The sequence below is a fragment of the Symphodus melops genome (assembly GCF_947650265.1).
Source record: "Symphodus melops genome assembly, chromosome: 18".
In the NCBI taxonomy this organism is placed as follows: domain Eukaryota; kingdom Metazoa; phylum Chordata; class Actinopteri; order Labriformes; family Labridae; genus Symphodus; species Symphodus melops.
The window spans coordinates 6,591,010-6,616,200 of record NC_136708.1 but is presented as its reverse complement, the minus strand read 5'-3'; the positions used below and the strand labels follow the sequence as shown (position 1 = coordinate 6,616,200).

The window sequence follows — 25,191 nt, the reverse complement described above, 5'->3', positions numbered from 1 at the left end:
ACTAGCGTTTGTAGGCGGAGTGTTGCAGAGCTACGCAGACACACCAACGCAGATATGTAGTGTAGAGCTCACAATCGTTCAGGCCATAATGAAGTAGCTACGGCAGCTTGTTGTGGAAATATAAATCAGGCTGAAGGCCGTGATTTAAAAACAAAAAATAAATGTCAGACAGACAGACAGACAGACAGACAGACAGACAGACAGATAGATAGAAGTCCTTTTACATGTTTTTAAAAGCTTACTCTCTTCTTGGGCTGATCTTCTTGACCAGGAACCTGAAACACACCACAAGTTGGCCAACTGGATTTGTTCTCTGTACCTGCATGTGTTTTCCGCACATAAAAGTAAATACCGACTTCAGAGAAGCTTGAGTCTTATTGATCTCGTCTCGCCACACGGGATTGTAGGAATTCAACATGTGAATACACAGTTTTGAATATCAATGAGAATAGTAAAAGGTCTGGCTGTCGTGAGCTTTCAGATTGTGAACTACACTAAAAGATGGCTGCTTGCTCTTTAGGTGATCACGCAACTTGATAAATGTTATTTAGGTAACATGACAGGTATGACATTTTGTATAGCAATACCCTCCCACACACAGATGTTAAGGCCCTCCTCATTCGATCAGGCTTTCCATCAACCTCTCAGTCTTTCTGCTGAAACTGATATACACAGACAGAAGCACTCGATGTTCCTCTCACTCAGTCTTTAATTAATAAGCAACCCAAGATGTGCTTTCAGTCTCTTTCTTGTGCACATACACACTTGCAGAAACACCCAGGCTCGCTCTAGAGAATTCCACATTGCACTCTGGCATGTAATAAGTCTTCCATGAAAACCATTTCAAAATTAAGATTCATTCACTTTATATAGCTGGCCTATTTTGTCTACTCCAACCCACGCAGAGCATTGCCATCTGATGATGACTGCAGTCTGAGCAGCTCATGCAGAGAAGAAGAGGAGGGACAAAATTTATATGTAAATGCAAACATAAAGTTTTAAAAGTTCCTTAGTCCAATTAATAATGTTTGAAAGAAAGAGAGGACACACACACACACACACACACACACACACACACACACACACACACACTCACATTCACACACACCCGACGTAGCAACAGGACCAAGAGGTGAAAAAAACAAAAAAATAACTATAACAGAAGCAGCCTTTGTAACTTTTTGACTCTGTGTTGTCCAAAAACACTGTAGGCTTTATTTAAATATGTATTTCTTCTCAATTTTATTTGTTGTCATTTTGTGTATCAAAAAAATAAATAAAAAATCAACATTCACTTCAAACTGAGTCTGAAGCCTCTCCTGAAGCCACCCCTGGGCCGTGCCCGTAGGGCTGGTGCTGTATTATTCAGTCCCAACAGCAAAATTATCTGCAGTTTATTTGTTTTAAATTTAAAACTTCAAACATGCAACTCTGGGCTGCCATAGCAACAGTTAAAATAAACAGACTCGTCCACAAAAGGGTTTGTGCAAACAGCAAAGATGTACTGTATACTTTCCCAGCACAGTTATTTATATACCTGCATTGTCCCATCGGTCTTTATAGACATACTTTGATCTGGCACCAAATAAGCTTATTAGCAGGCTTATTAGCAGGCAAGTCTTTTATAAGCCTGCTATATAGATATAAGTGCCGGCAACAATTGAAATCTGTCATTTGTATGGTACAGGCAGCCAGTGATTTATTCTAACCTTCTGTGTAAGTGATATGGAGATAAATACAGTTATAGCAAATTGAAAATTGTCTTAGAATAAAGTTCCATCCATTTAAAATTCCACATAATACATTTAAAACTTGGAGATTTAGATAAATTGGTAGTTTGATTTTTTTTTTCATTGCTAATGAAAAATGGTGGGAAACTTCTGAACAAGATATTAATTGGTTTTCAAAGCATCAACTTTATTTTTTATAATTAGCACATTTCCTTCAAATTATTAAAATGATATTATTCATATATAAAATTACAGTTTCATTAAAAAGATAATGAACAACTTTGATAAAATGCAGAAAGTTGAAATGGGCTACGCCTTAATGATTATTAATCAATCTGTTTGTGTAGCTCCAATTCATAACAAATGTTTCACAAGACACTTTAAAGAGCAGGCCAAGACTGTACTTTTTTTTATATCTGTGACAAGGAACCCGCATGGCACATGGCAACAATTCGCAAAGTATCATTGGCAAGAAAAAACAGCTTTTCAACAGGCACAAACCTCTAGCAGAACCAGACTCATGTTTAACAGCCGTCTGTTGCAACTTGTGTTGTTCTTGGAAAGTGGGATAGAGGGAGAAGCAGAAAGAATGAAAGATAATGAATGACGACAAACAAAGGAACTATAATACAACAACAGTGAATAGAACACAATGCTCGTAAGAAGTCTAAATGAATAATACAATAATAAATATGCAGACTTAACACAGACTTCTACAATGCTAGTTACAATGGTATAGGTTGTGTGAATAGTAAATGGACTTGAGCTTGCATAGCGCTTTTAGTCTTTTGACTACTCAAAGCGCTTTTACACTATGTCACATTTACACACTGATAGCAGTGGCTGCTATGTAGAGAGATCATCAGAGGTGATTAATCCCATTCATATGCCACTGATAGCAGCAGGAGACATTCAGGGTTAAGTGTCTTGCCCAAGGACGTTTTGGACATGTTGCAGCAAGAGCTGGGGATTGATCCCCCAAACTACTACTATACTACCAACTGAGCCATACCGAAGTGTAGTATTTGCAGAAACAGCAAAGTATTATTATTGATTAAACAGTCTATTATTAGATTAAAAATATATTGGTATATGTGTGGAAGATACAATTTATTAATGTAGGTAAATGTATGTAGATATACAAAACTAAGATTAAGAACTTTTTTTTTTTCATGAGAGAGAAAAAGGCACATCAATGGTTGCTAATATTGATATATGTTTTAGTACACATTTGGAGTTTTGGCAGCTGTGGATTGATAAGACTAAAGGACAAGAACAATTTGTGCAGCAGTCTCACTACACCTCTTCCCTGTGTTATCTGTGCTCCTCCACCCAGAGCTTTTTTTGCATGTAAGAAGTTCTGGTTATTTCACAGTTTTTAATGCAACACATCTGTCTTGAAAGCGTGAGATGATTTTTCAACTGGCCTTGACCTTATCTAGGTCTTCTGACCACTCAAAGTGCTTTTAAACCACAGGTCACACTTACCCATTCATACCCCTAATGGCAAAGTTTGCTATTTAAAGTGACCATTATGAGATTAAGATTTACTTTATTGAAATTAGGCATTTACACTCTGATGATCATGCTACACAGACATAAACTGAAATATACACCAACGGAGTGTCAGGGTGACGGAGCTGCCCACAGCAGGCGCTCCGGAGTTGGTGGAGGGGGGAATTACAAATTTCCAGATTCCCCACCAGGACATGATCCGGTGACCCTCTGGTTCCCAAACCAAGTCTCTACAGACTACTACTGTCACTGCAGTAACTAATCCCATTTACTCATATTACAGTTTTTCTCAATTGCTAAAACACAAAACCCTATTGTCTGAACCAAATGCTGGACCCACTAATTGGATCAGTTACTCTTTTGGCAAAAACATCAGCACTTTTCACCTGTTTAGACACAACTTGCCAAACCATTTTACTTGTGAGGCACCTGTGTTGCATACTGGTGAGCACAGGTGGCAAAAGGCAAACACAAGTAAAGCGCAGGTGTCACTGATTGAACACAACAACTCAAAATTGATCACACTTGTGGCTGTGATGTGAGGGACAATGTATAAGGCAGTTCAGAGAGTGCTGCTTTGCGAGGTGATATACTTCAGATGAATACTGCAGGAGACATGATCCAACATCACACTTGCGGTTCAGCGTCATGCTCAAACATAACTGCCAAACTCTTCTAAAGGCTCTGCATATATTCAAAAAGATATTACCATTATCAGAGTCGTGCCACATTGATCCACCCAGACTAATCTATGACGTCAAGGAGTGAACAACAAGTTCTCCCCAACATCCTGCAGATATCAGGAAGATCTGTTGACTCTCTCCAAGCTGTCCTTGGTCTCTTGTCAAAGCTGAACTGTATCAGGTCTGACTGATATCAGCAATACTGAATTAACATTACACATTGATAAAGTCATTACAGAAATTCCATCACATGAGGCACTACAATGGATAGAAATCTGAGACGACGAGTTTGTGTGAGAGGTGGTCGAGGAGGTTGAGGTGGTCGATGAAGACAAAGAACAGTAATGTCTGATGAGATCAGAGCTGCTGTGATTGATCATATTCTTGTCCATGGTATGAGAACGAGGGAGGCCGGACAAAGGGTCCAACCAAACATCAGTAGATTCACTGTGTCCATCAGAATCCCAACATTTAGAGAAGAGAACAGGTAATTGTATATATTATAGTATGTAAATGTTGACAGCAACTGTTTGACTGTATATACTGCACCACAGTATACTGTAAGTAAGTACCAGTACATCTCTGTGCAGTAGTATTGTGATGGAGGGTTAGGCTAAATGTTTTCCATGTGTATATTTTTTTCCCCGTTGCCTTCACAGAATGTTGCCTGTGATGTGGATGAAGTCCAGTTTTGGGTATATTTCTGTACTTTATTTGATGGAGGCTTACTGTATACAAGTGCTAAATGCACAGGTTTTTTGTTTTGCAACATGCATGTAGCCGACAATGAACAATAAACATTTATTTCTACAGCTTCATGTCCTGAGCTTTGTCTTTTATATTTTTCTATGAAGTATTTAGTGAATGCTTAGTAGTGTTTTTAATTTTGACTGACTCGGGGCACAATTTGACAATTGGCACAGTTTTGAGCACAGATTGAACTGTTTCATGTTGAAAGTTTGGGATTTTCTGAATGTAGCTTGACAATTGGGTTTTGTTTTCACAGTTTAGAGAAAAGGAGAGCTACTTTTGGGAAATATGTCTTAGCAATCGGGAAAAACTGTAATACACCACTGACTTTGCAGTGGGAGCAGCTTGGGGATCGAATCCTAACCTTCCTATGGAGAGACAACCGACTTTACCAGCTGAGCCACAGCCTGCACGTATCTGAAGCATCTCAAATGAGAATAAAAAAAGTATTTTTCCATTAGGGATTAAATTACTTCTTTCCTTTTTTGCAAGGAAAAAACAACAACTATGTAAGCTGTTTGAAAGTGCACAGTTTCCTGTGAGTGGCCTACCATGTGTTTAACCTCAAAATGTCAAATCTTCATGCAATGCATATGAAGATATTGCAACATTTCTTAAGATGTAGACCGAGAGAACACTTTGGGCTTTAGCTATAATTTAATTTGGGGGGGGGGGGGGGGGTATCTACCTCATCTCTTTTAACAGATACATGCAAATGAATGTGGAACCTGTTGGGAATAGAAACCCACCAGCTGTTGTCAGAGAATGAGTAAGCATTTTATCACTTTCTATAAAGTTCTCTGCATCTTGAGCCCAGAACAACACCACAATAGATGTCTTAGTCCATTCTCACCTCTCCAGTTGCCGGTATAACTTATAAAATACACCATCAAGGAGTATTTGGTGACATTTAATTCAATGAACTGAAAATACATGGCTGCAATCAGGTGGTGTCCATAATTTTTGGAAAAGGCTCAGTAAAGAAACTGGGACGTGTAGTCTTCATAAAACTTAACCATTTAGATAAATGCAGCAGTTTTTAGTGTGAATTAAATTACACGTGTGTACAACCTGCAGATGCTGGAAGCTGACCTGAATCAAACATGCCAGTATCCTGTCTAGGGTTCATTAATTAAAGTCATATCAAATCCCTTCGTGGGATTTGATAAAAAGAAGAAATAAAAAGGCATAAAACTAGCCTTGTCCTTGACGCTAAACTTTCTAATGTTAATGCACTTAGTAATGTTTCCACCCTGTGACCCTCATTTGGTACTATTTTGCATAATTTGAGCTCTTTCCTATTCATACTTTGCGGACCGAGGAGACCAGACTGCTCATTATGGTAGCCATACATCTTCAAAGATTCTCTTGCAGTTCCCCTGAGGAATCAAGGACATTTTAGGGTCAGTTCACCCTGCTCAAAGCACCCACAGCCAACTTGCTGTTGAAGCAGCAGTTGATGTGTATCTGGAGGAGGCCCATCATCACAGTCTTCACAGGCGTCAGCATGCGATGTTCCTTGGATGGTGTGAATCCTGGGGAAGATGCGATCCAGCTGTCCACCATCTCTGCCCACAATATCGTCACCTCTAACACACACACACACACACACATAATTTTCACACATCCTTCTCCACACTCTGTGCGCCCCCGCCCCCAACAAACCTCACCCATCTTGGTCTCCTGTCTCTCACCTTTTTCCATCCATTCTCCCACGTAGCGTTATGTGTATGCACCACTTGCATTCAAATATGTAGAAACAGCAGACTGTGTTACAGCTAAGAGAAAACATTACATATGACTGAAACATAGTGAGTTTAAATTCAAGTTTACTTTTATTGATCATAGCACAGTTACATTCACTTTCTTTTCCATCCTTAATCTCTTGACAGTTCATCGATTAAAGCAGTGGAGATAGCTTTCACACCATCACTTATCTTTCATTAGATTATAGGAGACAGAAAAATCATTATTTTAGACATAATAGCTCATAAAGACTGAAGAATGATCTGTTTTGGATAGGGCCCGTTGACATTTCATATCAAATGGAGGAACAACAGCAATGTTCTATCTTAAGCTGCAAGCATTTTCAATAAACTAAATGGAGCCTCTGACTCGGGTAATGCTGCATCTGACCAGCGAATTGGGGGAAGAGAAATGTGTTTTTAATACAGGAAAGTATAGTTTTGACCTCTAAATGTAACTCTGCACCACAGGCAGCTGTAATATCACCGGAGGTGATGGTAGAAAATGGCATAAAGGGGAATCAAATCAACAGAGGCATGATGGATGATGGGGGAGGTTGTAATGTCTGTCTTCACCCTTCGTCCCTTCCTCGCATGCAAGCTTCTCCTCCTGGGCCCATCTCGCTGCATTATCATACTTGGATGTTGAAGAGCATCGAGCAGGCCAGTGTTGCTTATGAAAGCATCACACATTTGTAGCGAGGGTACATGTGACTACATGCAAATAAGGCTGCTGAATTAGCATTTGATATCCTCAGGGGCCACACAGGCCATGCAATGCCAAGATGTGGCAGAGTGTGCATGTGTTTGTGGGCGCCTGCAAGATAGCGATCTTCACTTTGCAGGCATCTTTTAACTCTTGAGCAGTGAATCTAATTTCACACAGCAATAAGGCATGAAAGCTACAGAACATGCAGCAAGAATAGGAATAAAAAAATAAATATAAAAGGATCCTTCAAATACAGATGTCACAATTCTTTTTGAATGAAAAAGCAAGCTAGAGATGCAAAACTAAAAGTTAATGTTTGTCGAACTCTGGGGTTAATAGAAATTAAAAATAATTTCCCAGGCTGTCTGTTATAACAAGAGTTCTCATTTTATGGTAAATTAAAACTCTAACAGTTACATGTATCAAATGAATGGCTGATCTGTAGGACCCGCGTTTGGAAAAGTATAATTATGACTGGCTTTAATTGGGCCTCTTCTTTTTTGAAAAATCATTACGGGGGGGGGGGGAAATGCAATGTGATTAATACTTAGAAGAAATGTAAAAACAGAAACAAAAAGCCTCCAATCATTCTGGACCTGCAGCCAGCTTTATGTCTTCACTGACCAGCTTCATTCTCAGTTGTTCCAGTGGGAGTCCGAGCCAGCCCCTCTCCCTCGCACTGCATCAACAGGCAACTGTTGGTCACTTGGCAGGCAGCCAGCCTGACCCCCCCACCTCCACCCACCAGGGAGCTTCTTCTGAACACCTCCTTCATGGTGAGCTGCTCCTGTGTATGGCTTCACTGGATAGGAGACAAAACCAAGAGAAGGATGCCGACATGAAAACACACACACAGCCTTTGCTTTAGGTCAACATCCTGCTCTGCTTTCAAATGTATTGACACATTAAGACGTAGTGGTTTTTTTCATCTTCCATTTTAGCAGCGGAAGTTATAAAATGTAAAATCTTTTCCAAAAGTAGAAAATCAGCATCTTGATCAATCTGACAGCTAACTGAAAGACCTTTGAAACTATAGCATACATGCATGTTTCAACTAACAGCTAGTGTGGTCTCAGTTTGCTTTAAACAACAAGGACCAGATGCATCTATGTTAAGCTATCTATCAAATCTAGCTAGTTGAGATGGGCATGTCAGTAATTCCACCCAGGTTCATCCGTTACCCGATGAACAAATTAGTTAGCAATTACATGCAAATTATTGTCGTTACATTTAAAAAAAAACGGATAGATTGACCAACACAACCTTCTACTCAGGAGCTACTTTGAAGTGGTCCACTGTGTTTTCTTGAGGGTGTCTCTTATCACTTTTGTGTCTGTAATTGTAAATCCCAGTTGTGAATGTAATGTCATGTGATGGTACTGTATGCCTCCATGGTGAGAGCCGTCCACGTGCCAATAGTAACAGCCTATTCTCAACATGTTGCAAATCCATCCTAAATTCTGCTGCTGCCAAGACATCTTTTTTTCCCCTCTCGTAGCAAATATTCACGATGAGGGAGGATTGTACTCCAGCTTGACAAACGCCGTCAGCTAAGAGTAGCCTTCTCCTGCCACAAAACATAATGGATATAACAAAAAACAGACATCTCTCCAGTCAATCTTCTTTACTTTGGTATCGTCACGACGACAGGGTAAGGAAATGATGCAACGCGTCTGTCTTAGCTGGTTTGTGCTAACGTGATATAAAGCATCAAAATTGTACTTCCATGATATCGAAGTTTAACACCATCAACATCTTGAATTGCACGTTTTTATTTATTTTTTTGTTCAAAGTACTTCCCAGTCCATCACTTTTTCTGTTCAAGGCTGATTTGGTGCCGAGTAAAGAAACGCGCGTGTGCGCGTGTGGCCTCGAGTTAAACATTACTCACACAATGACGTCAGCAAGTACAAAATGAGTACTTCTACCTGTCCTTTCTTCATGCTAAACTCCATATATTCTCCATAAGTAAACACTGATTAATACAGGCATCACTCAGAACAAAAGCTACGCTTCTAAATAAGCTGTTTTGCTACATTAGTAACAAAGAAACGTGTTTCTCCAAAATGTCTAACGTGCAGGTCGTCATGTTGAACACAATCTTCAAACCTTTTTAACCAATTAAATTTCAAGAATGCTTCATTACCCCGTACCCCTTTGTTAAAAATGCAAACAAAGTGATTGTTTCTCAGCTCTACCAATAAACATACATTCCAAGCAATCATATGACTCTCTCCTGCCTTCCAGGCATAGATGGGACATCATGAACAATCCCTCCGACAACTCTCTCCCCTCTCGCTGGTTCCATTTCGGGAATTGCCGCAGCCCTCACACTCCTGTTTTCCTTCTGTCAGAGAGCCTTGAGCTACAGATCCTCATTAGTCACTTTCTCCGAGACTACAGTGACACCAGCATGGCATTCTCCCACGCTCAGACTCGCTGAAGGCTAGCATGGCCACACACACCAATACACAGGCACTGTCAAAAGCCCGGCGACTTACAGGAGCTGGGCAATCATCAGAATCAGCCAACCTTTGAAATGCTGTGAATATCATGAACGTGCTGCTGCTGCATAATTTTACCCCAGCTGAATACCCGCAGGCATCAGAAAGCAATGGGGTTTTTTTTTGCACAATGGTCTAATGCTAGGAAATTAGAAAAGTTAAAGGAGCATAGCAGTGGTTTTGAAAGTTTGAGACCATTACCTACAAATTTACATTTTAAAGTGACGGCATACCCAGCTCGGGTTACTGTTGCTGGAAGGGACTTAAAAACTCTCCTTTACAGTCCGTTCAGCAATATTCTCTGCTGTTGTTCTGCATATCTCAGAGCTGGATGGCTCAGCTTAGAAGACTACATGACTGTGCAAAGACGGCCAAAATGAACAAAAGTCATCAACTGTAAACATTAATGGACGAAGCCCGAGTGTCGTCAGCCACGTGTTACTGCAGAGGATCATCGGCAACAGTCGACATGCTGGAAATAATACCTCACTTTCAGTCTAGCTAACGACGGGCTGAGATCTTAAGCCTCTCCACAAACCATTACACCACACCCACCTGTCAATCATGTCAGCTACGCGCCTAACTATGGATAACAGGGCTGTTCTGAAAAAAAAAAAGAACCCCAGTATAGTGTGAGCCCATGATGACAATAAGTCGTTTAGTTTTTTTGTGCCAGGCTATAATTAGGGTTTTCGTTTAAAGTACTGCACATTTCCAAAAACTTTCCATGGAAAGTTAAGCTGGGGAATTTTGGAAATATTCAAAATCAGAAAAATTCCATAGGAATTATTGGGAATAAATGGAAATTTGTAGGAATTAACTGGAAATTGAGTTTAATTTAATTAAACTGTATCCTGTCCAATCATAAATATATACATTTGTCATAGATCTTCAACAGATTTAAATTAAAAAAAATAATAGTCTAATAATGTACCCCAAAATATCATCTGAACTTACTTCCCTTTATGTAGTCCCCAGGCTAATATGTGTGGCTTCAGTAGTCTTGTGCTCTGGGCTCAGAGTGTGGCTCAGGAGTGCACAGTGCATGTAGGGGGCGTGGCCTCAATAGCCCTGCAGTAAGCAGTGAGTGTGATCGATATTCAAGTGTACTTGCATGAAATCTGTTTTGTTTGTTTTTTTTTAAAGTCAAGATTATTCTAAAATACATTTCCCCAAACTACATTTAAGTTCCCTGTAAAGTACCAACCTTCATTTTTTTTAAATTCCCATGGAAGGTTTCCAACTTTGAAATTTCCCAGAATTTTGCAACCCAAACGGAAAACATGTTAGTGACACTTAAACAAGCTGCAGGAAGTCACACTTCCGCATTGGCCTCATAACTCAAGAGTTTGCTGATTGATTGAGATTCGCGATTTAACAAATTGGTAATCAATAAGATATCTGGTCAAACATCAAACTTAAAATATTTTATGCATCAGTACTACAACAACAGGCAAACGTCCTCTCTAAAAAGAGCAAGCATATTGCCACTTCCTTGTTTCCATTCTGCTTGCTATGCTAAGCTAAGCTAACCCACTGCTGCTTGTAAAGTCATCTTGGCAAGAAGGCAATTTGACCATTTCTTTAAAAGATTAAAAAAGGCTGCTGCCCGGAACCGGTCTGTTTTTCTCTGATGGCCCAAAGTCTCCATGCACTGTTTGAACAACAGTGATGATAAATGTGTGACCCAAAATAAATGCATACATAAATAATGAAAGAAGCTGTTTTTTCTCTGTGATGGATTTCAAATTTCATGCAATTGTGAAGGCTATCCAGATTGATACTCATATTGAAAAAAACATCAACAGACACTAATGACTGCCTGGAAGTGAGGAAAAGAATCAATACATAGGACTCGTGTATGGAGGGCAGTAGACAAAGTAAAAAGGTGATGATATTATCATGCAAAAACCCCACACACACACATCACCCTTGAAAAGAGAAACAGGGGCAGCAGCGGACCAACCTGAGGTTTCATACGGGCTCTCGTCAGTACACTGTCAGTCTCCGTGGCAACCAGTGACCGATAGCTGTGCCTGAAGGAAGGACAAACACAAAATCAATACCATGTCGAAAAAAACCGGGAGAAAGTTGAGACAGTGATCATGCAATGTCTACAGGAGAAGATATGCTCATGCAACTCAAGCTGCGTCTTTTGAATAACGTTCTAAAGGCTGAACCTTTTAAATTACAGTATGCAACAATTACACAGCAAATAAAAAAAAGTAACTGCAGCTCAAATGTACAGAAGATATTGACATAGATTTTGCTTTGTTCATTTTAGCAAGAGTTGCATTAACACTATTCTAAAAGATTTTGTTAGTATACAGAATAGTTATTTTTGTATATAAAATACACTACAGTATGATATTGGAAATTACTTTTTTCTTACTTTTGAGTTGATTCTTTTTTTTTATTGCCATGACTACCAGAATATTTTAAGAAACTTTACGCATTTACCAGCAAGTTTATGTCAATGGATAAACACACTACGAAATTAAACATTTAGGGTTAGGTTACCTTTACAGTGGAGTTCTCTAGGTTAAAACCATCCTCTCCATTGCACTGCCATTACTCTGTACTAAAGTAGCCATCGCGCCAGGGTCATTCATGACAATGAAGGCTAGACCTGAATAGTGGTTTGAATTCAGTTAATTTTCAGATGCTATAAAAGGAATTCTCATTAACGATTACGACCACAGGTAAGAGGATTGAAAAAGTCTTATACATACCCAGGCAATCAATGCTTTAGAACTCTATACACATTAGGAAGCTATCCAGGTTATTTTAGAGGTCTTACCTCTGGGTCCTTTTTAAAAAGTATAGAAAGAGAGAGAAAGAATAAGTTGTGCTCTTTTGATAATCAATCAAGACATCATTTAGTAAGGTTAAAGTCTTCAGACGTCAATACATTCATTTAGATTTAAAATACGGTTTTGAATGTGAAAAAAAGGAAAACCCCTATATCTGACTGCTGAGGGTTGTTTTAAAAAAGCCATTTCAGAATTTGACTCGGACAGGAAACAAATAAAGCAAGTTAAATTTCATAAAAACAAACTAAGCTTTATTGACAAACTGCTGCAAAACATCTTTTGGACAGATTTAGTAACCTATTTAGGCAAGCTTACACATGTAGCATAATGCATTTTATGGAGAGGGTACAGATACTAGTGTCAGAGTAAGTACAGTTAGGATGTTTTAAAATATGTACAAGGTTCAGATTGAGCTGCAGGATCCCTTCTCTCTAGAAAAAGAGAAGACCCATGTGGAGATTTGTGTCCCGATCCTCCTTTGTCAACTTCTCTTGGTGCATGCAGTTTATAGAGAACAAAAATGAAGACCTCAACTGAGTTTAGCAAAACAGGAGGCAATCTCTCAGCCGTGTTATCAAACGTGTCTTCAGGGGTTTCATTTGAATTTTTATTGAGGAAACGAATTGAGGATATGAGGACAGTCCATCTCAACAGTGTCTATTAGGGCTATATTTCAAAACTCTAAAGTACAATGACAAATATTGCTGCCTAAGTCTAAATGGACAACGTTTTTAGAACTATTTAAAACAAACCATCATGAAGAATGAATTATTCCGATTCCATTATCACTGATTCTTAACCTTCACTTAATTTAATATAGGTTTTTTTGTCTCTATATTACATAAATGAAAGTTTAAAAAGATATTTTATTCGACTATATTAACAGAATTTTGAAATGTAGCCTAATTGGGAATCTGCAACTGACCCTCGACAGATTCTTTTATTTAAAAAACATTTGTCATGAATTCCTTAGACAAGTGGATAATAGGCCCCTAACGTTGCTTGGAAATTATTGTTCCTGAACAGTTAATAAAAATGAGGATAAACAATGCAAAAAAAGCCAGAGGGGGGTTAAAAAGGGAAGGAGAAAAATACAGCGAAATAATCAAAAAGTCAAATGAAAATGAACAAAGTAAGGACATTGACTTCTCTCGGACCCATCTAAAAGCCACTCGTGTAGGAAGGAATGGTGGCTTGTTGAGTAAGTGGTTGGTTGGAATGACAAAGTAGGGTAGGGGAAGGTGTGTGTGCTCAAATCTCAAACAGTTCGGATTTTCAGTTTCCAATTTGCTCTCTCGTATAAAGTCCGGTGTAGGAAAGACCAAACCAAAGACAAAACAGACAATTACTTTTGTCGGGCTGCTTAAAGCGAGAGCTGCCGTGGTACACAGGCGGGTAGTCAGGGCGACACATTAAAGGTGCTTAGTCCGCTTCAGTACTGTCTGTATGGGTGCTCCCGATAAGGCGTCTTGGCTCCTCTGGAGACGGGAGGAGCCTTCCCTGGAGCCGTCCGCTGCGTCCCGTTCCAGTCGTCTTGGCCTTGGAGAGGGAACACACAAACAGAGAAAAACACTTCCAGATTCATTCAGAAAGCTCAGGGAAAGGTTAGTGAACACAGAAAGGTGTCATGTGGGTTCGTTTGTTTTTTTTGTAGAAAAAAAAAAAAGACTTAGTCAAAATAAATGCGTGTATTTTACAAGTTTCAAACAAACTGCAGGACTGTGAGTTAGAAACTCTTACTAATGAAACAGCTTGAGGATTGAAAATAACTTCTCTCACCATGAAGGGGCATGAACTGGCCAAATTCTGCTATCACTGTTCATGCACAGTAGAAGTTAATAAAACACCATTCACCCCTATATCACCGTGTATGTAGCTTTCTATATCTTGTTACAGAATACATGAAAGGAATTCATTCATAAATCTCATAAAAGGAATGGCTTACAATACTTCTCCACTAAATGACTTCCACCTTTGTAAACTAAATCAAAAAGTAAAACTAAAATCCCGGAAAATGAGACATTTTTACTCTTAGTCTGAAATACCCTTTCAGTGTGAAAATCAAACATCCCTGTAATGACGATTATACACGAAAGAAGCAACATGTTACTTAAAAACGGAAGTATTAAGACGTGAAAAGCAGATTGAGTTCTGACAGGCTCTGAGAGGTCAAAGGAGATCCTGAGAACAATATTTTAATACTTTTTGAAACTTTAGCTTCTGCTCAACATTTACAGAGTTCCTGAATAGTTATAACACAACATGACATACTGCCAACCACTCTGCCTAGTTAAATCATCATTCACCATCAATCACTTCACTGGAACACGACGAGACGATATTTCAAAAAGAACGTGTATGACTGGATAAGTTGTACCTGAAAGTCTACTTCATGCAAAGTCACAGAATGTGTAACAATGCTAAAATGCTAATGCTAAATGGTTTAGACTTGAGCTTGTAAAGTCAAAGCAACGTGAGCTACTTGGGTATCAGCATCATGCTAAAGGACACGCGGGACGTGTAGCAGCAGGAGCTGCGGGGAGGACGAACTACCACTGAGCCACAGCTGCATATCCATTTCGAAACGTTTTAACTAGTAATCGTTTTGAAGTAAATGTCACTGCTTGGATATTGTTTGCATCTCATCTGTTACTCTGAACCACTTCCTTTATTTTATTCACCATCAATTCGACCACCGCCATTGGGAAACAAATCGTGATCAATTAAGAAATCAGCTGAGATCGTTCCCTTCACTGCAGGCAGACAAACTCTTCAACATCTCACTCTGTCATGACGCCTGCTGCTCTCTGCCTTGCGATATCAGAACAAAAACAGTTTTCACCCCGACGAGAAACATCACATTTTAAAAATTGCCGACACCTCTTTACACTTTTGGAAATAAATTCAGGTCTCATTTGTCGACAATGGATCAAATCTCTCCTTACCATAAGACTCGTACGACTCCGATGTCTCTCCATGTCCGTAGTCATAGTATTCAGGCTCTCTGATGGTCAAAAGAAGGAAGAGAGAAAAAGAAAAATAACGTTTTATCTTTGAAAACATCAAGAAGCTGCTGACAGAACAGTCTCGGGGGCTGATAATTGGCTTTCATGAATAAGATCAAAGCTAACTCTCCAGAATGGAACATCTTAGTCCCGGCTGTTTCTCCTCAACAACACCAGCATCCAAGTCATGAAACATGGAAGTAGCGTCAGCGCTGAATGTTTGCAGTGTTGAAAAAGCATTTTTTACGCTTCTCTCAAATCCTTTTCCTCACATCGAGGCGAGATGTGCGTGCGCTCCTGGAGGAGCAGGTGAAAAGCAAAGAGACGTCTGATTCACTCACGCCTGCGGCTGACTGTAATAGCTGTCGTATGACTCGTAGGCTGTGTCTGTGTAGCTCTCATCGTAGCCCTGAAGAGGAAAGGAAACAGAGAGTGCGAGTGAGATTTAAACAAGAGGCTTGTTCATAAATCATGAATGTCAAGGTGTCAACCAAAGTAGCACACTTGTACTGAGACCCCTCATGTCGTGCAGGGACACGCACTTTAACTCTTTTAAATCCTTATTAGATTCCATCATTCCTTAAATCTAGCGTAACATGTTAAACGCCATCGTAGCTTAAACATGACCTGTACTTTCATGTTGTTGAGAACATCCAAAGACAAACTAAACCGATGAATTCAAACTCGCTGTGCACTTACGTATTCCTCGTAGTTCTCTGCAGCTGCGGCGGGGGCGTGCTGGTGGGGGGCTGCCATTCTCTGGGGGGGTCCGCCAGTCGGGGGCCGAGCACGGGCTGCCACCGCCCCCCTTGCGGGTGCAGCAGGAGGTCCGCCTCGGCCTGCCGGAGCACCCCTCAGCACCCCGCCTCTGCCTGGGCCTCCACGGGTGACACCTCCCCGAGGAGGCATTCCCCTTCCCCTAGAGAGCAGGAAGATGGAGTTAACTCTGTGTTCATGGAATGAGCATCACAACTGATACTGATGTTTACCTTTTCTCACTGCTTAATCTAAAGACACTTACTGAAGCAATGCTATTTTTAATTAGTGAGAATCAAATACATTGGTATGCAGATTTTCCCTCTGAGTCAGGTGCTCCATAATCTCCTCTCTTCAACTGCCCATTAGCTACGTTCATTATTGTACAAAGATGAAGGTTTGTCATCTAAGTCATGAAGGACAGAAAGCACAGTATGCTATTCTTGACATTCAAGGTTTCAAAACAACAGTTGGTGGTTTTATCCACATCAGAAAGCGACGCGACAGATCAGTTAGAATTTGAATTCTGCAGCTGTGCGGTAAACTCAAGTCATTACTTATGCTTCCATTTAGATTTTGAAGATGTACACGTGAATGTGAGGTTGATGCTCACTGTTAGAAAAAAATGAATAATGTTTTACAATTTGTAACATTTCTCACACTATCAGCCTCTTCGTCTTCAAATTGGGGTTTTACATAAGAAACAATTGCAAATCAAACAATCTACTCCACAAGAGATATTTAAACTGTTGTTAATGTTAAAACATTTTTTTTGTGCACCAATAAAAAAAAAAAAAAAAAGCTTTTCCTTTACTGCTCGTTTCTTTTGACTTAAGCAGTGACCAAAGAGCTGTCAAAGAATGAACCCTGTATGTGTATGTGCATTTCAAAAACCTGTGTGTTCCAGAAGGGGGGACCCCGCGGCCCCTGACTGGCATGCCCCCTCGGCCTCGGGTTCCGTGCTCCTGGCCTCCATTCAGGTAGCTCATTTCCATGAACTGCTCTTGGCAGATATCATCCATCATATCCTACACACACACACACACACACACACACACACACACACACACACACACACACACACACACACACACACACACACACACACACACACACACAGGGGGGGAGCGAGGGTGAGAAAGGAGAGCACGTGACAAGGGGACATGACAAGTGAAGGCACACCGAATAAGAAGAGGGAGTAGAAGAAAACGAGACAGTGTGAGAGAACGAGTAATGAATAAAAGAGTGAAAAACAATTACTGAGCTGCTCACAACACAGCACCCCTCTATTGGCTGACAGGGCGAGAGAAAGAAAAAAAAGTCTCTGTTTGAGTGACTCAGAGTGTTAAAGAGATGGGGACGGGGGGAGGGGGGAGGTTGGAAATCATCCATCCACACTCCCTGCTTTCCTGTTCCTTTCCATCATGCACAAAATGTAAATCACTCCTTTTCTGCACTTCTTGACACGTCTGGTGCGACGGCATTCGCTCTTTCCTTATTCTGTCCATAAAAACAATACATGGAGAGGATTAGTGACACCGTCAGTCTGAGCCGCTCAAATCCTGCAACACAACCCACTGCCAGTCTGCAGGGAGAGCCGCACTGTGACCCAATCGATTCTTTTCCATAAATCCACCTCTGGAATGTTGACGGAGATTTAATGATGGTGAAAATAGGGGGAAAAAAAAAAAAGACTGACACAACAGCATGCATCTCAAGTGACAGCTCCTTTTATTTATGTGCCGCCAAACGAGCAAACAGGAGCCGTCTGACTGATGACAGATTCATCTCAGAGAAAAGAACTGGTGTCACATACAACGAGCCGACAGATCAACGCCCGCTTACATATCAAGGTGCTTAGATTAATCACCTTTTGTGTGGACGTAACATTCCAAAAAAACTGTGCTAAGGATCAGTGTCAATACTAAACATGCAGCAGAAGCTGCTGGTGCATTCACATCAGTAAACAGATATTATTATGTAAAAAGGGATAAAAGAAGAAGAGTAGAATCAAATCCTTGTGAATTACTTTTAGAGTCCAGGTGATGCATAAAACATTCCGCCAACAAATCACCTCCATCCATTTTATGTGAAACCTGAGTAATATATTAAAATATGACCCTGTTTCCAATGAGGGCTGTCAAGCCTGACAGATTAGGGCTTTAAATTGTGAAGGCAGGTTCCTGCAAAGGGCTTTTTACCCGACATTGCAAAATTCAAGCATTGCAGCTTCTCCATCAGTCCCTTAGATTGTCTTTGATCCAGAGGACTCTGTCTTCCATCGTACCCCGCGCATTAGTATGAAAAATAAATAAAATGTTGGCCTGTTGGCCTGCTTTAGAACACGCCAGTGTTCGAGCACTACGGGCTTCACGGGGCTCGACAGCAGCTCAGCTCGAGCGCGTGGACATCTCAGCACACAGCCGGTAAATTCTGCGCCACACATCTGTCTGAGAGCAAAGCATATCCTGACAGGCTCTCCTCATATCCTGAATAATGGAACAAAGTAATGGACAGATGTGTGATGAGTCGAGTAAAGAAGTAATCTCCTCTAGACACAGTCAAAGTAACCCGTCGGCTCTCAGCGAGGAGCGCCAAGGATTTGAAGGATTCTCCCACCAGGAACACAAGCTGCAAGATTGTCTCGACTGTTTTCTAAAGGATCTCACTATAGATCTCCGATATTTTTACAGGAATTAGAGACTGCAGTTTGCTATAAAAAAAAAGAGAAAAGAAACAGATGTAACTCTCCCACAGAGCGATGAGTGAAATTGATGACTTGATCAAGCTTCTTTAAATGTGAACTCTATCTTTAGAAAAGACTTACAGGCCGTTTCTTTACAAAAGCAAAAAATCAAGGTGTTTGTTTCACTTTTCTGCAGATCCATTTGAAAATTAATGTTTTTGTTGGATGAGCACTTGTTTGATTTCAAGGGTTTTAAACTTAATAACTACCGAGTCAAACTCAGATCAAACACTCATCAATGACACATCTTCACAATTACACAAATAGAAGCATTAGCTTAACTCTATACTTAGAGTACGGTCAATATTTTACAGAAAAATGTCATCACAAAGTCAGTCCAATAGCCCCCCCCCCCCCAAACACAACGAGCAAAAAAAAAAAAGCCAGACTCACTGGGAACAGGAACTTCTTGACCTCCTCCATGGCGTGGGCCATGCGCAGGTAGGCGTCTGGCACCGGGGCAAACACCTCGATGAAAACATGCAGCTCCATTGACAGGTGGGCATACTTGGGCTCCCCACCTTTCCTCAGCCCCTCCTCCTGAGAACAGAGCAGAAACAAGAGAGGGTAAGAACGTTGAAAACAGCAAGCAGCTTCCATGACTACAAACAATATTGTGCAATTAATTGCCATTTATCCATCGCAGAGGGCAATGGGCAAATACCATGTATATATTGTTATAGAAGGATTAGAAATTGGAGGAAAAAAATTCTGAGATTGTAATTATTTCACTTTCTGAAATTAAAATAAATGGAGAATAAACCAGTGGTTCTTTAAGCTACTTCAGGAGTTTAACGTGCTACTTTCATCACAGACTGAGTCAACTTTTACTCATACATTATCGTCCATGTCAAAAGATGTTCCAAGATAAGTGTGCGTTGCAGGTACATCCATGACACGTAAAGCATTCGTAGTACATCAACGGCCTGTATACGTGGCCACAGACTGACACTGCACATTCAGATCTGAGAGTCTCAACAAGGCTTCATGTTTAAATGCGCCCGTTGTGTTCTGCGTTTCTGCACTTCTCTCCATTATGCACATTGATGTTCCCCCTTTTCCTTTTCTTTTACTGTGAGAGTAAAACACATTGAAATGTTGGAATATTCAGCACCGTCAAGTTTTGGTTACAGCATCGCGGCGCGTGATAAGAAGCTGAGCTCGTAACGACACAGTCAGGATCACAAACTCAAGGAATCAGCCTGACATTTTGAAAAGTGTTTTGCAGTCCCAGGGAATTGAAAAAAAAAAAAAAAAAAAAAAAAAAAAGATGTCAACGATAAGAGAATCTGGCAAATCTGTATGATTCAGGTAAAAATATAGGAAGTGAATTATGTTTAAATCTTATTCACCTAATCCTCAAAGAATTATAAATGAAGAATTAAACTCTGCACATATTTCATGTTAATCACCATGTGAATAATAACACTTTTGAATCTGATAATGTAAAATTTGACATCATTTGAATGAAATGATTTTATCTTGACAAAAAAAAAGGGAGGGAAAACATTTGCCAAATTGGTGCACAAAAACACCAGATCAGAGGAATTAAAGAGTTTGATGCTGAAAATTTCCAGGGAGAGGACCCCGAGAACCCCCAGGCTTTAACTTAATATTCATATATCAGATTTTACGTTTGAATTATTGTATTTTAAACAGAGCGCACTCAGGTTTGTGATAAACGGCAGGTTTTAAAGTGCGATCTGTCCTCCTGTCATTTAAACGTTCATTATTAGTATCCAAAAAGTGTTAAGCAAGTATGAAACATTTACCGGGCTTTCATACTCGCAGAAAACTTTATGTGCGAACGCAAACGGATAAATTATTAGCTCGGAGTTCCTCCTTCCAGACCCCGAATATTTTATAAACAGCAAGTCCAAGCATCGTATAGCCGGCTCTGTTGCTTCGTCTGCCCACGCCTTGGTTTTTTCGTCACACCTCAGGAGACCCCCCCGCCCGCCCTCCTGTCTGATAGGGATAGTGAGGGATGGTGCATACGTGAACAGTCAGGTCAGGAGAATATCCGGAGCAGTGCTGCTGAAATGATCTAGATCTATTCAGGAGCTCGTACAAATGGCTATAGAGCTGTGAGTGGTAGGAAAGGTACCATCACAAAACCTCTGTATTTAACAAATGGTACAAAGTGGTAGATAAAGGGTTAAGTGGGATAGCCTGGAGAGACCTTGAACAGATGCAGTGCTTTTAATGCCCTTGGCTTTCACGTTAACACAAACTGTCTGCCTGTCTGAAAGTGCAGGCCAGATATTGTACAGCGTCTACACTTTTCACAGGTGTGTGAGAAACCCAACTGTGTGTGCTTTGTGTGCATTACCTTGGATTTGTCTCTCATGGATCCTTTGCCGAGCACAGAGATCTTCGCTCCGGTCTCCTCCTGCAGACGTTTGATTGTGTTGCCCTGAGGTCCCAAAATCTTCCCCACAAAATTGAACTAATAGCAAAACAAAGCAGAAGAAAATTAGCCTGACAATCAAAGCAGGGGCGAGCTTATTACCACAAGATTGAAGGAGCAATCACTGTCAGGGGCCTTGTTTCACATCCTGCAGCCTTCAGAAGCAGATCCACCAGAGACGGTCGATATGAGCTCACTAAATACTTTAAGTATCCAAGTACGGAAGCAGAAACAAGTAGTGATTAAACACTCTAATCTCCACCTCATAGAGCTGCAGAACGAGGCAATAACCATGAATAGATACCACATGTCGTACAATTAGCTGTCATTGTAAGAACACATTTAGCTGAGTGGCCCCTATGGAAACAACGTCTCCTGGAGTTTTCAAAATTTTACAATATGAAAGCACTCACAACTTTCTTTTATCTCTGTCAGAGCGGACCGGTGAAGCGACCTCAAAAAAAAAAAGTCTGGCTGGCAGACCGAGACAGCCTGGTAGAGATCAGAGGACTTTCTTACCCCACAGACCAGACCAGATTAAATCGGATGCTTGAGGTGCTTGATGGACCTCGCCCATCTCAGGGTTTCAAAATGTCGCATGGCAACTTTCCCAATGACAAAAATGTGAACAGAATTCTAAATATTTAGTGAGTGCTTCAGGGAGGGCTAGTGTGAAGCTTGAGGACTCAAAATGATGCAAGTGAAACATTACGCAACAATAAAGTTGCCCATGATGGTTACAGTGCAGGTTATACACTCAATATGAACTCAAACGCTAACAGTCACTAACCATTAAAAAGGAACCCACCTCACATGATATAATCAAGAGATTCATTTGAACACATAAGACTGGATCCAAGCTCTGCACACTAAGAATCCAATATAGTCACTATTTAAAGCCTGGCCAGTATCGGCTCTCCACTTTAATTATACTGCGTAGCTTAAAGATCAAGGTTGAGAAGAGTAATTTGAGACTGCAAGTAACCCTGTGACTTCATGTTATTAAGACTCAGCTTCAGGATAAATTAATTCAACGGGGAAGATGAAGAAGGGAAAAAAAACAAGGGCAGCGTGAGCTCACCTTTGGGTACTGTTTGACAGGTATGAGCACTCGTTCCTTAAGTTTGATGTTCTTAGTTGTGAAAAGATCCAGGTATGTTTCTGTCTCCTTTTTAGTCTCGCCTTTCTGGATTCTATCAATTTCTAAAGGAGGGAGAGAGGCGGTTTTAGGCAAAGTAATCACACGTAAGGTTTCATACATTTTTCTAACTTATTTAACGAGAGAGCAACCGCATGTAAAAGTCAAGCTTCTTTGCAAGGATAATGTCACATTCATTCAATCTAACAGATACTTCATATGCACTTCTATCAATCATTAACGTCTAGAAAGACGTCTTGCTTTAAATTTCAATATCTCCTGTTAAAATAGAATTCCATGATAGATTAACTTTTTTAAGGGCACAACAGTTCCATAAAGCAAATGTTAAGATCAGTAAACACTCAGGAAAAGTGTAAACGGTTTATTTACACTTTTTTGTTCAAGAGCAGCCAACTGAGCTTTCCCCAGATACTTAAAAAACAAGGTCTGTTTTTAGTTCTGTCAAGATCTACTTTTTTTGTCAAATCAATGGAAATAAAAAGGGCTTGAGTTTTAAATGACTTCTCAGACAGGCACGGTTCATTCAAAGCCTTCAACTAAGGGTGAGAGAAAATTATGGGTTTTTCAAAAAATTAAAAAGGCCATTTCTTTTTCCAAAAATTAAAAAACGTTTTCAGACTAGCTTGGTAAAAAAATAATATATTTAATCGTTCAGTCACTATCAAACAAGCTATTCTTTCTTTGAATTATTCTCGTTTTTAATACATGCATTTCAAAATAGTCAATCTTAAAAATAAACGCATATTATAAATTAGACCTACACGTTGTTGTCACTGAAAATTAGAAAATAATGTACTTTTTTTTAGCGCTAAATGATGGCCACAGAGATAAAAACCCAACAGTATATGTTTATTTGGTGCAGAGTCAGACACACGGTGGGACCTGAAGAGGCCGCCTCTCGGCTCACTAATGTGAGAGGTGACCCCACAGTCCCGGACACTGGCGTAGAAACGTGTCAGCAAGTAAACAACATCAACAGGGGCTAGAAAGAAATAACCCGCGAGACTTTGTTCAAAAAGACGAATTGGCACGTTCAGCTGAGTGCGAGCCTCTACCACACAGGTAAAACAAGTCAAAGCAACGCAGCTGCGAGAGGAAGCGGAAGTTATCTCCAATGAGATTGCTAAGAGTGCTTCTTTTTTAAGGTTTTAAAAGCTTCAGGCATTCAAACTCTCAGACATGTCATTAGCCATTATCCCTTTAATCTCTCCTGTATCACACTCGTTCATAGTCAGGTGAACGCGCTGCAGGTCAGTATGCCGAGGCAGTCCCATCCGTAAAACTTCACGTGGAGGTAAACTGTTTCAACCTGAAGCATTAAAAACACGCCGAACACGGCAACAAACAACATTACTTTACCTGTGTTCAAAAGTTTCGTGGCGTGTGTGAACGACATATCCAGGCTATCCTTTTCCGCCAGCAGTTCGGGGAGGTATTTCTCGTCGTTCTCCATTTTGAGTTTAAGAGGGAGTCAGTTCGGTTCAACAAAAAGCGTGAAAAAAAAACACAAATAGAAATTAGAAGTAGTCCACTTATGTAAGAAAGGAGAGGCGCGTATCCTTCGTGCAGGCTTCGCTTTGCACGTGGCTACCAGACGTTTCTGCGACGAAGTGGGTCCGCTACTCTGCGTGCTTTCCCAACCGGATGGGTCCCTCTTTTCAACAGCGTTGGCTGGATGGAAATGGGAGAACAAAAGCGGTGCGAAGAAGAGTGGTCCGATTCAAGCCGGCGGAAGTGAGCTCAGAAGGACTGACGCCGCCTACTGTGTGTTTACATGCGCCGCCTCCAGTCGAGATTATCCAACTATCACACATCTGTCGTGGGATGGGTGTGCCCCTCCCGTGATTCTCCTTTGTATGGTTCACCATCAGGCTGTTGAAAATGTCTATTTTATGACTATTAGATTCTATTGAGTTACGATAATACGAGTTTGATCACAAAGTATGTAATTTAAACAGAAGAACCCTAAATACAGGTATCGACTACCAGTGTCACATGTGATTCAAAGTAAATAATGTTTAGTGTAATGTAGCCTATGTGTTAAATAAAGAATAGGCCTAAAGGCAGGGACTTGCTGGACCATGATCATTTTTATGGGTAACTCAATAATAGTGTATTTTCTTCTTCTTTTTTTTGCTTGTGTTTTCAAAGGATTCACATTGAAAATGTGAACAGGTGTAGAAGTGTGAGTGGTTTCTGACTACGAGGCCAATCATTACAACTTACATAGGGATACTTTTCAAGAATATTCTTACTCACAGAAAGTGTCATCAAACTATAATTATAGATAGATAAATATTTTTATTATCTCACTATCAGGGTGACCGAGGCTATGGTACTTTCATCTCAGGCTCTACTGCCTCTTAGTGGCAGAGCAAGTCATAACAAAGAGTCTAATGCTGCGGAAACTGGATCCATTAGCTGAGCCTGTTCTGAGACAAATCCCCCGTTTTCCCCTCTCCTTGTATTGATTCAAAAACACTTATATGCAAGTGAACAGCACAGTGAGAAGAATGTTTGAAAAAGACCCTCAAGGATTGATTCCTCCAATTCAGTTTGTGGTAATGAACCTGTCACGCCATTGAGTGGAGCAGAAGGGGCAAAGGTCAGAGCAGGTCTAATGAATACAAAGCAAGAGCCAACCATTCTCTGTGTAATGGATCTTT

At 40.4% G+C, this 25,191-nt stretch overlaps 1 protein-coding gene across 2 annotated transcripts; it reads right to left on the bottom strand.

Annotated features, from left to right (window-relative positions):
• Positions 1-6,494: 6,494 nt before the first annotated feature.
• Positions 6,495-24,334, bottom strand: khdrbs1b (KH domain containing, RNA binding, signal transduction associated 1b). Of its 2 annotated transcripts, XR_013781258.1 has the most exons (11): positions 23,885-24,334; positions 22,448-22,569; positions 21,289-21,405; positions 19,350-19,496; positions 17,105-17,238; positions 16,154-16,373; positions 15,796-15,863; positions 15,395-15,453; positions 13,799-13,988; positions 11,603-11,672; positions 6,495-7,934 (listed from the first exon to the last, which is right to left on the bottom strand). XR_013781258.1 is itself a non-coding variant. In XM_079368703.1 (9 exons), the coding sequence occupies exons 1-9, from the start codon at positions 23,976-23,978 to the stop codon at positions 13,882-13,884; spliced, it is 1,068 nt and encodes a 355-aa protein (XP_079224829.1). In that variant the 5' UTR covers positions 23,979-24,334; the 3' UTR covers positions 12,679-13,881. The 2 variants fall into 2 exon arrangements, 1 of the variants encoding a protein (XP_079224829.1); XM_079368703.1 differs by lacking the exons at positions 6,495-7,934; positions 11,603-11,672 and having other exon boundaries at positions 12,679-13,988.
• Between the last annotated feature and the right edge of the window lie 857 nt (positions 24,335-25,191).